Here is a 15,215-nt window from a genome sequence, read left to right on the forward strand (position 1 = left end):
GATTTCACGAGTGCTTAAATTCGCAATCACGTGGAGTAGGGGCCTACAGTACTCAATGGAGTTACTGTATTTTGTATGTACATAAATGCATGTTACAAATATCAGGATTAGAGTCAATAGCATCCAACTCATGAAATTCGCAAAAATAAAGACCTTGCAAAGTACTGTACGAGCTGAAATTTTTGCGGTGGTTTTATTTTCGTGAATTTCGTGAATCGCCTTTGAACTGCAAAAATAACAACACGCGAAAATAACAATGCGCGAAAATAAAAACACGCGAAAACAACGCAGGAAAATGAAAATCAAGCCATGCCATGTGCTACAGGATCGCGCCAAAATTATAGTGCCGTACAGTACACTACTAGTACTCGTAGCTAGATACGTATGTACCTGTTGGTCTAGCACACAGCTATCATGAGCTGAGCCATGTGGCCACGACATAGCTAGCATTAATAAGTACAGTATGTATCTCGTCCTGCGCTGCGCCTAGCTAGCCTTCAACTTGTCGACTGTGCACGCACGTCACACACTACACACAGCTAGCTATAGCTGTTTAAAGTGCGTTCAGTCTACTCTTGCAGCTGCATTCTTGGTGTTCGCCTGTCAATGTCCGACACGAATTTCGAAAGTCCTTGTAAAGTATTTCTTTTTTATATTTGTTTTACTTTCAAATTGAGAAAGTACTAGTACTTACACGTGTAAGATACTTTTAGTTTAGACAACTTACAGTTTTTTTTTTGTGAGAGTCTAAGTTCATTTAGACCCTCGCAACCGCGAAATTAACAACACGCGAAAATGTCCTCCAAGTAGCAATTCGCAAAAATATCTGTACGCGAAAATTTCAGCTCGTACAATATTCTGCTACAGCACATTGTAACTGGAAGGCTTCCAAGTTAAGACAAAAAGATGATTTCATGGATTATGCAATGAGTCAGGTACAGTGCTACAAATGCCAGATTGAACATATTCTAAACTTATTGCCATCAGGCATACAGTACACTAAAACTCCCAGAAATACACATTTTAAACAGTTGTAATTAACCAAAAATGTTGATGGCATTGCTTGTGCAGCATGGAAATACAATTATACATAGCAGGCAATTGTGCAATTGTGTGGGGTTTTTATCTGTGGTATCCTGTGTTTTATCTCAGAATCACATGACCATGGAGCCACTAAACACGGAATGACATACTCTCAGTATTAACATGGAGCTACAAACGAGCTCTGTGGTATTAATAGGCATACACTGTAGAACAGATCAAACCTTTCCTGAAAAGTTTACTTTTTCACAATATAGAGCAATCATTTGGATGTACAGTAGTCACATACAGTAAAAGTGGATACTGTCGTGTGAGCAATTTTTTGCACTTGGTTGGGTGAAATGAATTGGGCCTGTTTTTAAATCGGCAGAAACAAGACATCAATTACTGGAAAATATGGCAAGCAGAAATTTATTTCATGTGCTTTTATTTTTGCACTGGTTTCTGGTGGCGTGAAATGCTTTAAAATTTCCACATCGCAAAAATTTTCACTTTTAGTACCATAATGCACCTACTGTACATGTACCAAGACTGGAAGATTGTGAATGTCATACATGAACACTACAAACTCTTCTTTGTCTAGCATGAGTCCAACGCTTGACTGGTGACATACAATGTACACATAACGTATTGCATTTAAAGTCAGTGACATCTGACAAAAAAAAAAGAGAGAGAGAGAAAGAAGAAGTTAGGCTCAGTGGCATTTGCTTTGCCAGGAATTCAAGCAGTGCATCGCTGCTGCTGCGGCAGACAACCCAAAATGGACAATGATTTCCACGCTATCTGAGGGGCATTCGGCGATGCACACTTAAATTAGATCGAGTAGCTTGCCTGGAGCATGTATGAATCATATCAGTATTGACCTCCTTGCTTCGAAAGGGAAGTGTAAGAGGCTAAGAACATTTTTTTTTTTTTTTTTTTTGGTGTGTGCGTAAAAATGGACACAATGTTGAGCAGCAGGAGGTACAGTAGTTGCAATGCCAGCAAATCACTGTCTACATTACACACTTTTAGGAATTGTATGCAATGAGCAATGGCATATAATGGTAGTGTTTCATGAAAGGCATACTGAACTTGTACAATGATGCTATTTACTAGTCCAACCAGACGCTGTACAGTGACAGGGTTGTGTATAGATTGCCATTTACATACTAGAACTGTGCATACTTCTCATAACATGTACACATTACGTACTGCCTACAGGCTACCCTAGCTAGATCAGTCTTTCCAGCCTGGGCAAACCCTGTGACATTTGCCCAGTTCAGGGAGAGATGTTGCGCCCATCTGACGGCTTTAATCAAATTATACATGGGCGCATACCACTGGCCCATCTTGCAGTCAGGTAATTCCCGTCATCTTCCACTTCAAGCCTTGTAAAAATATCAATCAGTAACAGACATCCCCATGCATGGCATGCAAACCCAAGCTAACCTGCACTCTAATGGTGGGAAGTTTATCTTTGATCAGGGTCTGTATGAAGGCCATCAGCTAATACCAGGTACAGTCTGGTATACTGAATTTAATAATCCTCTTTTTTTATACCACAAAGCTCATCTACATTATAAGCGAATTATCAAAAAGTTGATTCATCTCAGTTTCGTTTACATCTCCAATAAACACACCATTTTTTCATGATATGAGACTGTACAATATGATACACTTGTAATAAAGTATCCGGACGTAGCCAACGCGATAAATTTCATTTGTCTGGAATAGAAGCAGACCATGATTGCATTTTGAACTTATCTGTAATGGTATTGTACTGTGGGTATCAGCAAAGCTTGTGACCTATACTATCCATCTTTGCTGGAAGTGTGCACGAGTATTACACACATACCATACATTGAGTGCATGCGTGTGTGTCTACATGTACGCGCACAACCATAGGTTCTGGATGGGCTACGAGGAAAAGCAATATATAATATTTTATAGTAATATAAAATTGTAGACCACAGCAATATGCTCCAGTATATAATCATCATACCATCCTTACATCTCCCCAACCTATCCAATCCAAACCCCCAAAGCGCCATGCCAATATTATTAAAGATGCTATCCTGCAATGTTACCCTAGCAACCTCCTGGGAGGAATGCCATCAAAATGCTAGTCTACTGTTATCAGTCCTCCTCTCGACAGATGAAAGAACACCAGGAGGTACAGCCGACCCCAGGGTTTCCTGCCCCACCACCATCTGGAGGACATTTCCTCCTCACAGTTATGCTTCAAATTTCCCTGAGAACATTCCTGGGACAACATACACTGTACATAGTACATGTATGTTCCATCCCCTCCCAATCTACTGGTTCACAGTTAATACTGTGCATACATTGTACGTGTTACATGTATCTGCAATTTTCACTGACATCTTTCTCATATCAAATCAACCTCACACAATATATCTTCTATATGGGACATACTTTTCTTTACATTTTTTATTACCATCATCATTATCAACATCATCATCATTATCATCATCACCACTGTCATTGTTGTTGGGTTTTGTTTGTTTGTTTGGGGTTTGTTTGTTTTTTTTTTTGGCTTATATACATTTCTTTAAACTTGTCTTGCATGATAAAACAGATACAGTTCCAGTTTACCAAACCTTTCACAAGTTGACATGCATGTGGCAAGAGAATCTGTCAACTGATACATATTCTGTATTAAAAGAATGCTGACTTTTACTCTGTGTACAGTACATGGAGTTTAAAGCAGTACCCAGTATCTTCATTTACCTTGGAAAAACTGCTGTGCAGTTGTAGGATGATATGACATGGACTGCTGATTTTGTTAACACTAGGAACACTGTGATCTATATGAGCTTCTTTGCTTCTATTCTGTGACAGAGACCTTTCAAAGAAAATGGCAAGTTCAGTCGCAAGTCTTGAAAGTAAATTTATGCATTGACAAATCAAAACATTTGATCAGCTACAATGGTACACACATACTCAACACAGTATCTTGGTCACAGTATTGCGTGGAACCAATGTGTGTCCATTGCCATGGGAACACCAGAGCAAAACGCTGACATATGAGAATGCATGATTTGAATTGGATTTGAAGTGTCATCAAGCTTCTCTGCCTATCCCATGCAATCACTGGAAACAGACGCAAATGGCCAAGATTGATGCAAGCAAGAGAGAAAACTTTGTCGCGTTCAAAATGTTGACAAATCTGACGTCCAGTTGAAAGCTTTGGAGTGATCAGATGCGCATGATAGGTACAAGATTGTATACAACACCCCAATCTGAATGAATGCATATATTTACAATTGTACAGTATCAAGACAACTGTAAACTCTCTCCCGGTCAACAATTGCTCACCATAAATCCATCATTATCACTGTTGCTGGTAATGATAGAGATGAATAAGAAAAAACAAACAAACAAACAAACAAGGATTAGGGGAATTTCCCCCTGACACTACTTTGTCTGCAGAGTTTTTGTGCCTTCTTTCAAGATGCTACCATAGAAAGTTTGCTCCAAGTGGTTGCAAACACTGAAAATTATACAGAATACCTATGTGTAGCCAAGCAGATATGGTACAAATGAGGAATAAAAGCTTTAAAAAAGAGTTTTGTGGGATACTCAGTCACATGATATACATTATGCAACAGGCTGTACAGCTTAACAACGCAGTTTCCTCACACACACACACACACACACACACACGTCATGGTCAATGAACTCTGATAAATAGCCACTGAGTAACTTCTGGGAGATTCCCTACTTTTACTTTTTTGGTTTGGTTTTCCTTTTTTTTTTTCATATTTGCAGAGAGTGTGCCATACACTCATGACCATTCACCAGGATCTCCATGAATAGTATAAATCACATGTTTGACACAACATCAAGAGGGATACAATTAGTACTTTCAACCTATCAATTTTCATCCCTCCCCCCTCAAAAAAAAATATAATAAAACAAAGATACAATGATCGCATCATCACCGTATTTGAACTATGATTCTTTTACAACTTACAAATATTTCAACAACTTTGAATGCAAACGAACTACGCTTGTATAGCATCACTAAAATCCTGATATTTTCAGGTTTTCCTGCATTATGGGTTTATACTGTTACAAAATGTACTTTTCAACATCACACATACACTTCTGCAAAAGAAATGAAGACTAAAGTGGATCACCACAGATGTGACATACAGTTGTACATGTATAATAAAATTGCATACTGTACATGTACCCACAAAAGTGTAGATGGCAAGTGAGACAAACAATCATCAAGCATACACTGTACAGGTACATGTGCACTACTACAGTGTACACTTATATTGTTCTTTTTAATAATAAGGAACAGCAGTTTGCATTCTGTTTATCAGACAAGGATAGATGAGCTCAGATAAGTCATGTTTAAACTGAAACAAACCAGATTGATCAATCTGGGTAATCATGAGAAATTAAATGACCTTTGTTCAAAGCCCTTTAGGGTCAGGGGATGAGTGTTGCAATGCACACATCACATGAAATCACAGTCTATAGACTGTACATATACATGTGTAACTCCTGCATTCACTACTGTGGCACATGTTGATACATTGTACTTGTAGAATGTATTGCATTAAAATTAAGTACTAAAAACCTGTACATACTACACATGTACAACTGTATTTTTGTAATTTCTTCACTTGAATTTGCATGGCTTAATGCTTGTTCATATGAAATCCTCCTGAAAGCTCCAGTCAAACTCCAGTCGAGCTCTACAACAAGCTCCGAATCAACCCTGGCAATACAAGATGTACAGTACAAATACAGCTCTACAAATGTGCCAGTGTGTGTTGTGCATCTTGAACAATACACAAAATTGGTGTCGTATTCAATGGTGTGGCAGCTGATGCCCACAAACATGTTGTACAAACAGGATGATGGATGTTCATCATGGCTGTAAGTCAATTTAATTAACTGTCTAATTTCATAAATGCAGTATCATTAACGGATATGAGAGAAGGGGAACAACTGAAAAACTACAGGGATGGTGATCAGTACCATCTCATCATTTACAATCTAAAATGCAAATTTAAGCACAAGTAAAATGCAAATTTAAGCACAAGTAAAATGCGACTGTCAAAGTTAAAACACGAAACCATTATTGAACTGACGGTAATTCCATTTTTGACAGGACTTGAAAGGTCTTGACAGGCAGACTACATAAGCACTATCAGATGATAGGCCGCAAAGAGCTACCCTGCATATTCAATGTTTCTTGGCAAACAGGATATTGCACCAGTCGGGTCAGAAGACGGGGAACGAACAAATAATAACTTGAGAACTGGATTCGGGGCCTGCTTGCAACACATGGCGGTTTCTCAGGCTAAAGTCCATCTTTGTCAGCTCATTTGTATTTTGTTTTCCCCGTAAACCAATCAGGTCATGCAACACAGATAAAGGCATATACCCTGTAGCACCGTTCTGAATGTATTGTACAACATACCCCCATCACACAAACATACTAGTATTTCATCCAGATGGCTACAGGTATTAATGAATTACTGCAGGGTCGTGCTGAGTGAACTTACACTATACAGTAGCTACACAAACACCAAGACACAGTAGCACATGGTATTGTATTCTTGTTGTGTGAACATTCATGACTAAAGGCACATTGCAGGATAATGAGTGAGCATATTTCAGTTTGATTAATAATTCTTTCAAACATAAAGTAAAATCAGTGGATTACACTAGTAAAATGTCACTTTCATCATGAAACTGCATTGGTTGTATTTTATCAATAGTTAAATATAACTTGATGGGCTTACCTTAATAATCTTACATTCACAACTTTATGTATTTGGTACAGTTAATGCCAGTATGTATACAAGGTCCACCCCTTTCAGGGAAAAAAATGAACAGCAATTTTAGCCAATGGACAACATTGCATTTTGAACAAAATATCATACTCTGTATAACTCAATGTAATCAAAATTGCTACACAAATGAAATTTTGTACAGCAGTCATATCAAAATACACAACTTGATGTGGGACATCAGGAAAATTATTCCCTACCTTTCTTGATCAAAGTTTTTCAACTCCATCATATCAGTAATATGACACTTTGCATGCATGTACAAATGTACACATGTTGTACAAACGTACAGTGTACAGTGTAGACATTTAAGTTTCACAAAAAACAGTGCATGAAAGTAACAGTAGCCCATAGCCAGTACAAATGTGCATAATGTACATTGTACATGATGCACCAAAGCCACTTTTGAAACCTTTTAAAAAAGCATAAAAAGTGTTTACCGGTACATGTGGCTAGAGAGCTTGACAACATTGCAAACACATGATGTGTACAGTGTATTAAATTCAACTTTGTACTTTATAAACATAGAGTTACATGTGTAGTGTAGAAAAATGTGAAATTTTAGCAATTTGGTATTTGTGTACACACTGGAATGTATGGAATGGTAACTAAGTTGAGAGGTGATGACATCATTAGTTCACCCATATTGCATTTATATTCATCTATCTACACTGCACTGCACGGGACACTCACTGGTCCCCTCGACGCTACATTCAGAGTGATGGATCCTGTCGAGTACCGAAGTAGAAGTAGAAGTAGAAGAAGTATCTACAATTTACACTGTATTTTGTCAAATTGTGAAAATTCCAACAACATCACAATTTCAGATTCACTTAATCACTGCTGAGATCTTCGTTTATAAAACTTGAATTGAATTGAATTGAACATTTAACTGTCCCTAGACTTCTCCTGCAAGTCAAAACACATGGGCATATTATACTTACATCATAATTACAATGTGATATGTGTATACAATGGTTACCAGACATCATGGCAATTCTGCGTGCGTACTACATGTACATCTCTGCATAATCATGACATTCTCATATACATAATGTACATGTATTCTATAAGCACAGGACTTTGTAGTAGACTTACACTAAATTACAGAGCGTTGTACATGTATGGGCCAAAATCACACCAAAAAAAAAAGTGACACACAAACATAGAAATGCTATAAAATTTACATTTCATCGCAGATTTAGTCTTTTTAGAGGATGATGTCAATCTATCACAATATTTTATCATGTAAATTTTGTTCAAGATGTTAATTTTTAGACCTTTTACCACACAATAAGAAGAAATTTGAGCCTCATTTGCTGGTTTTCTATTTGTCATCTCCTTGGTATGAATGTGTACAGTGAATCATGGGTATGGGTACTATTCTGAGTGATTCTGGTGCATGAATAAGATATTAAGATGTGAAAGATATCAAAATTTCCACAACGAAATTTGTGTCGGGAATTGTTCTACAACTACAAGACAGTCCGTCTACACAAGATTGAGGATGACTAAAGCCAAGGTTCATCAGTACTTTATTGCTACTCCAAGTTTCACACACTGCTTGGGATGAGATCATCAGGCAATAATATAGAATTCAAGAGATGAAATGGTAAAAGACTATCACCACAGGCCTTTTATATTTAAGACTTCAAGAGTCCCAAGACGTTAAATTTCATTTACTTAAAACAGATTAGAATTGTAATTGTATCTGGTTCCTTACCTTCAGAGCAAACTTTTCGCCAGTTTTCTTGTCGTAGCATTCTAGCACTTTTCCATTTATACCAAGTCCCAGAACCTTCTTGGAGATCTCATAGTCCGTGTTGAGTGAATGCCTCTTTGGAGTGTACGACATTTTGGATATTCCTTGATGCGTGGACTGGCCCTCGCCCATATGTCTCCCCGACTGACCCGATCGACTGTCTGCGTCCGAAGACCCTTTTATTTTCCGACCGAACTTCTGCAAGAAATCCATGATGAAATTAAGCTTTGGCATTAAAAAGAGAAATTCTATGGATTAAACAGTCTGCTGACTGTCGGGGTCACTTGCTCGAAAGTGAAAAGCCTTGTTACAAGACGGAGAATCACACTGAAGCTATAACGTTAGAGTTCTCCGAAACTAGGTGAGCGGCGAGTAGCTGATCTACCGGAGCACCAGGGCAACGCTTCGAGTACAATCCTGGGAAAGGAAGCGACGATTTGCTGGACGCGGACGTGTCAAAAGCTAGTTCTGCCTAGCTCTAGCCTGAATGGCGCCGGCCCGAAAAAGCTAGATCTTCGCAATTCCACGATCAAATCCCCGATTTCAACATTTTTACCGCTTCCAAAATACGTGAACTAGATCCTATTTCGTAGATTTCTAGAATTTCCCAGCTAACCAACGCGTTGTAGGCTCGTGACGACAGTTCACTCGGTGTATATAAGTGTGTATGTGAGATTATATGGCATATGGAGAGAGGCCAACGTTCTAGCGATCCAGCATACTATGTGTGCGTACAGCTGTCGATGTCTGAGTTGGAATTCAGCGTGTGTGAAAAAGGATACGGTACGCGGTGTGTGCGTGATGTGCGAATCATGACTTCGACTCGCGCGCGCGCGACGACTACAAAACTGCTTGCAACGTACAGGAATACTAGTAGCACAACACGCACGCACACGGCATCGCGTTTTGGTGCTGTGTCATGCACTCACTCATCATCATTGTATCGATTGCACCAATTTCGTCACCCGTAATTCTGTGTATTTCGTAAAGACGAGTTTGCACCGAAAGGGCTTGTAATCTCTTTGTAATCATTACATACTTGCGCGCGCGCGTACGATGATGACTCAATGCATCGCTATCTACCACAAATACAATTTTGTACTCGCAAATTACGCCGCGTCGAGGAGGTACTCAGTACAATTTTTTGTATGCATTCCTCCTTGGTTCATGCATGGATCTGTGTACAAGGTCCAGTACATTATTGTAATGCGTAACCGACTACAGTACCACCACCTGTACCTGGTAGTGGTACATGTACCATGGTACGGAGCTGACCAGTACGGTACACCTTCTGCACCTGCACCCGTCAAAGGAATTCTAATATGCTGGTAGATAACTCCCATCGTGGCCTTTTTGTAACTTCTTTTTTTTTTTTCACTTGATTGTGTGCCACCTTTACCACAATGTTAACCCCGTCGCGGGGCGCTGCTGTAACACAGTACTTTACGGTACGTATTTGTCCGTATGGGGTCGCTGCTGCGGTTACCACAATGTTTACGGATACCAAACCAATATCGGGGATCGGGGCGTACGAAAGGGGCATGCAGTAACGACGAGACTCGAGTGCGACATCATTTAATATCAACAACACAGCAAACAAAATTCAAAACCACGAATCGACTAATTAACTACCGATCCATGCTCATATCTGCAACATAAATCTTCAGTACAACGTACTGTACACCCTACTCGGAAAAAAAAAATGCACAAAATATTTCTTTTATTCAGACTAGGGGCATTATGATGGAATCATTGCTCCACATTTCGTCAGCTATATTTCAGATGTCTGGTGTTGTGTCTTGGGTTTATTATTGGGCAAAGGAAAAGGGGAAATAACAATGACGGGGGTTACATGGATAGGGGGGTACATCAACACAAAGAGGTTCTGAGAACATGGGGTACATGTAGATATCGACGTACATCGGGCGGTGCATGCCAGCAGTGTAAAAAATGCGCATGCATTCTCATTCATGACAAAATACTAGCCGTTTATCTCCTCTCCATCTTCGAAAATGCCTAATTCTGATCATACCAGTAAAATATGGAGAATGGAGCTATTAGCTGTGAGTTCGCATGTATATATACCTCTTATTCAGTTTAACATTATGATATACAAACGGAGAATCCGTATGATAATGGGATACGATATAGCGGTATCATGGTATGGGGACCCATGGTATACACCGTCCAGACGGGCGTGCAACAGCCGAGCAGTGTACACATGATTATGAAGGAATGTGGGCAACGAAGTGTACACCGTATATACAGGAAGTATACTGCACACAGAACAGAGCGTGAGTGGGTACATATAGGATATACCATGAAGTGAATGAGCTGCTTGGAGAGCTGTAGGCATTCTACCTTGATTGACGGGACTATCTGCAAGCAATGACAACGACCACAGAGACGAATAATAGAGGCCTGTTAACAGCCAGGCATACACGTATGCTAAGGTTGGAAGCCTACCTGTCAAGTCAGTAAAATCCCAGTGGTACGATCAGCATGAATTTCTCGTGAAAAGATACGAACCACACCGCACATAAGAAGATGTGCGAACAGGTGAATTGTGCAAAACCCTGTTCGTGAACCGTGTACATACTATTCCCCGAATCAGACGGGCCTAACCGGAACGGGATTAGGGTGCAATTCGGGGGCATTGACAGCACGCCGGATTGTCCCGTTCGACTTGAAATAACTTTTTTTTTTTTTTGCCTCAGGCAGTGACAGGTCGAGTATATAGGAGTGACAAGGGGGATCAGACGTAATGTGCGGCGGATGAATAATACATACACTTGAATCTCAGACTTATTTAATGTGAAATATTGTACAGTATAGATACACACAGCAAAGTAAATGATGCGTAAAATGATTCCCCAAACTGCAAAATATTGTTCCAGTAGGCATTAGGGCATTATACCAGCTTCTCCTCCTCCTCCTCCTCCTCCTCCCATTCTCCGTCATCGACGTGTCAATATCTTTTTCTTGCTGTTTTACAAGCAGCTCTGCCCACAACGTTCATCCATCACCCTTGTGATGTCCAATCACAAATTAATGATTATACCCATTATTCCGCCGTTGCTTATTGCCAGTTTAGTATTGATATAAAGCAATGTATTCCATTGAAAGGAATAGATCATTTCGAGTTCACGATTAGGACTTCTCCGTTGATCAAAGCTCGGGATCAAAGCACACAGAGAGGAAAGATTATGTAAATATGAATAAATGAACTATAGAGAATGAACAAATAAATTATAAAAGTGTAATGCATACAAGCTCACATTACCGTGGAATACACTGCATTATACATGCATAGATCATCACAGGGTTTCTTCTAAATCCCTTCTTCTTTTCTGTCCATGCAGTATCAGTGAATGAATGGTCCACACTAACAGTTTAAACAGATAATTCAAAGATTTTTCCATTTCAAATAATGGCCGCGTTGTGCTGTGCATATGACCGTGCGGCTGTTATCTACATGTAACAAACACAAAGTATTCAGAGTTTCACTTTTGCTATTGCAGAGAGTTTCGGTATATAACATGTACTTGAAACATTTATATAGCATGTGCTTGAAACATATGAAAGTTTCTAACCTCAACTCATGTCAGTTTACAGTGATTGAATGTAACATATCACACAAATGCTGCACACTACAGCTATAGTTGTGTCGAAAGTGAGGGGAGGGGGTAAAGAAACAACAGCAACTGTCAATTTCACATTCTCAACCAACCCGTATTAATTACGAGGTGTTATTTACCTCAGCGAGTAGTCTCGTTGACTATATTCTCCTGATCGTGTTCGAAAGTATGACGTTATTCACAATGTCAAAACCCGAGGGAGTCACAATGTAATCGAAGCAGAAGTAAGGTGAGATCCTTTCAAATCTGATATGCAGTTACTGACCATGTGACTCTGATTCACGAAGATTATGATTTGATAGTGCGTTTTATAGAAATGGGGGTCATTGTATGTACATCATCATCATTCAAGGCATAGACATGATAGATCTGAGATTTCAAAAGACAGAAACGCATTATGCCTACATTTTGGGTTTTTTTTTTTTTCCTGATGATTGTTTAAAAAGAAGCATTAAATAGCTGCTAAAAGCGATAGTACATCAGTTGACCAATGCTGACGGGTCTTGAAATTCCTAATTTCTCAACTGTTAGAATACAACCTGCGTCAGAATACAGGTGTATCCACACCTTAATTAGATAAATGGCCTTACACCGCTCTCCACTTATAAGTCATTAAAACATTCGCATTATAGATGAGTTTCGGATACAACAGTCTGGAATATCATCGTAATGATGATAAACCAAAGACAAAAAATGGACAGAATTTCTGTTTCGGCGTTGAAATCTGGCATTGTTGAATTTTTTTACATTGCTACCTATTATATAGATCTTATTTGATGGAAAAATTCAAGACGACGGAAATCTTCGGAAAATAGTTCTAATTATGAGAGATAGAAACAGGAACTTAACGAACGATTACAGGTCATTTAATACTCTTTGCAGCGTCCAAAGACAGGAAAGGGTAATTAGACAAAATTAATCAACATTGTGATGGCATACTGATAGGCCCTCATCTCAGACATGCTATCGAGTGATTAATGCCAATGGCATACCGTCTGTTATCAAAACCTTACATGACCAGTTCAAGATTACAGACCACAAGAATTACCCCAATTATACGTTTTGTTTTGGTTTATTTTTCTCTCTTTTTTTTACTTTGTTCCAGACCGGGGGGGGGGGGGGGAGACTCTCATAATATTATGTGTGCTGTTAGTCACGTCGTGCTGTACATGATGTGAAAACGTGGTATCTATACACTCGGTGTGACCTTGTTATTGAACAACGGACTGATTCAGTTTTATGTGATGTTAGTAAAGATGATTAATTCTATCTTTCAATCGCGATTAAATTTCCACTTGTGATTCGAAGTATACGTAGGTCCTTCGGACTTCGGTGGATCTTATAATACTGGGACCACGTCTTTTATTATCATACAAGCGATTCAACAGAGAGGGCATTTGCCATCCCGATTGACACAATAATACAGCTATAATGCAGACTACACTTCAATCAGTATCTCTCGCGAGAATCGTCAATGGCCATTGATGTCATTGCTGAATACTGCATTAGAACACTTTGATTCTTGGTTATGCACATCTTCAGTATAATATCTCTCTTCAGTAAAAGTTGTGCAAAAACCAATTTTGTCTGTTTAGTGTCATGAATCAAAGTAAAACAGTGAGAATACCACCTAATGCCTTCAAAACCTTTATATCAATTACAAACAACAATTTAGATTTGACCTTGGTTATAATTATGCTATATGTAAACTTTCTGCATGTCTAACAAGTGGTAGTATTCCAAATATGTGATTTGGGATCATATATGTGATAACAATATCAAAACGTGTGGTTCAGAAAATTGAAAAGTGATGTTGTCATCATTTCATTAGCTAGAGACGCATTGTTTCCTATACTTAATGATGAAGTATAGCGTAAAAATACATTGTATTATATCATATTTGGAACCAAGATTTTAAAACAAAATGATATAATCTATATTTGAATTGATCCACTAAGAAATCCGTTCTCGGAAACTTTTAAACCGTCATTCTGCTTTGTTAAAGGGGACGGGTGTCAACAAGAAACAGCCATTATGATGTAGGCTATCCAGCCGTTGCGTGTGTATGTTGTTGTTGTTATTGCTGCTGCTGCTGCTGTTGGATCTTTAACGTAAAATGTTATGCATTTGTTTATACTTATTTATTTTTATCTTGTTCCGTTTTATTTTCACAGGGTAGCCCTTTCAATTTAAAAAAACTGCTTTACAAATGTGCTCTGCATAAAAACAATACGAAATACGTACAAAGTTACATATACAAATGCGCATGGCTTACAAATTACAGAGTACTAGTGATATAATATAACCCGTGCACCACTTCCCTTTCGAGTCATACCGGTGTCAAATGACACCTGGCAACGCTGAAGTAATAAATAATGGTAGGGTCCTCTGATTACAGAGCTGCAGCAGCACTGAAGAGCGTTGCGGATAAAGAAGACCACATTATTGTTGTTGTTGTTATCATTATTATTATTAGTAGTAGTAGTAGTATCATCATCATCATCGTAATTATTATTAATCAAATAATTTTAATCAAAAATTCATCCACTAGTGATTGGTTGAAAGAGCTTCACGTAATTATATTATTTTTTTCAGTTATTTCAGAATGTTGGCATGTTTTAAACTGCATGGTAGAGTAGCTCCATGGTATGATATTACCAGAGCCCCATCATACTAGTATTTGTGAAATGATGTCATAAAGAGAGGGTGACATCACAAAGCAATTGTGACATCACGAAACATATGTGACATCACAAAGCGACTGCGACATTGCATGCGCGCTGCTTCGTCCGGTCACTTTGTGACATCACAAAGCAATTGTGACATCACAAAACAATTGTGACATCGCGCGCTGATTCGTACGGTCACTCTGAGAAAATGTCACAAAGCTATTTGACAACGAGCTTTAGATCTGCGACGCCAAAGCTAAGACGACGCTAAGTACGCAGTGTTCTG

General features: G+C 38.8%; 1 protein-coding gene across 2 annotated transcripts in view; it reads right to left on the reverse strand.

Moving 5' to 3' along the window:
- Nucleotides 1-11,215, reverse strand: part of LOC140242406 (MAP kinase-activated protein kinase 2-like) — a 50,212-nt gene extending 38,997 nt beyond the window's left edge. Inside the window, exons 1-2 of one of the 2 annotated variants that reach the window (XM_072322152.1) lie at nt 11,089-11,215; nt 8,584-8,820 (exon numbers count right to left, since the gene is read on the reverse strand). In XM_072322152.1, coding sequence (XP_072178253.1) covers nt 8,584-8,754 — 171 coding nt within the window. In that variant the 5' untranslated portion in view covers nt 8,755-8,820; nt 11,089-11,215. Of the gene's footprint in view, nt 1-8,583; nt 9,207-11,088 lie in introns of those variants that run through there. The other variant, XM_072322145.1, reaches the window with a different exon arrangement.
- Nucleotides 11,216-15,215: the final 4,000 nt, after the last annotated feature.

Source organism: Diadema setosum, chromosome 2 (genome assembly GCF_964275005.1).
Source record: "Diadema setosum chromosome 2, eeDiaSeto1, whole genome shotgun sequence".
Classification (NCBI taxonomy): Eukaryota; Metazoa; Echinodermata; class Echinoidea; order Diadematoida; family Diadematidae; genus Diadema; species Diadema setosum.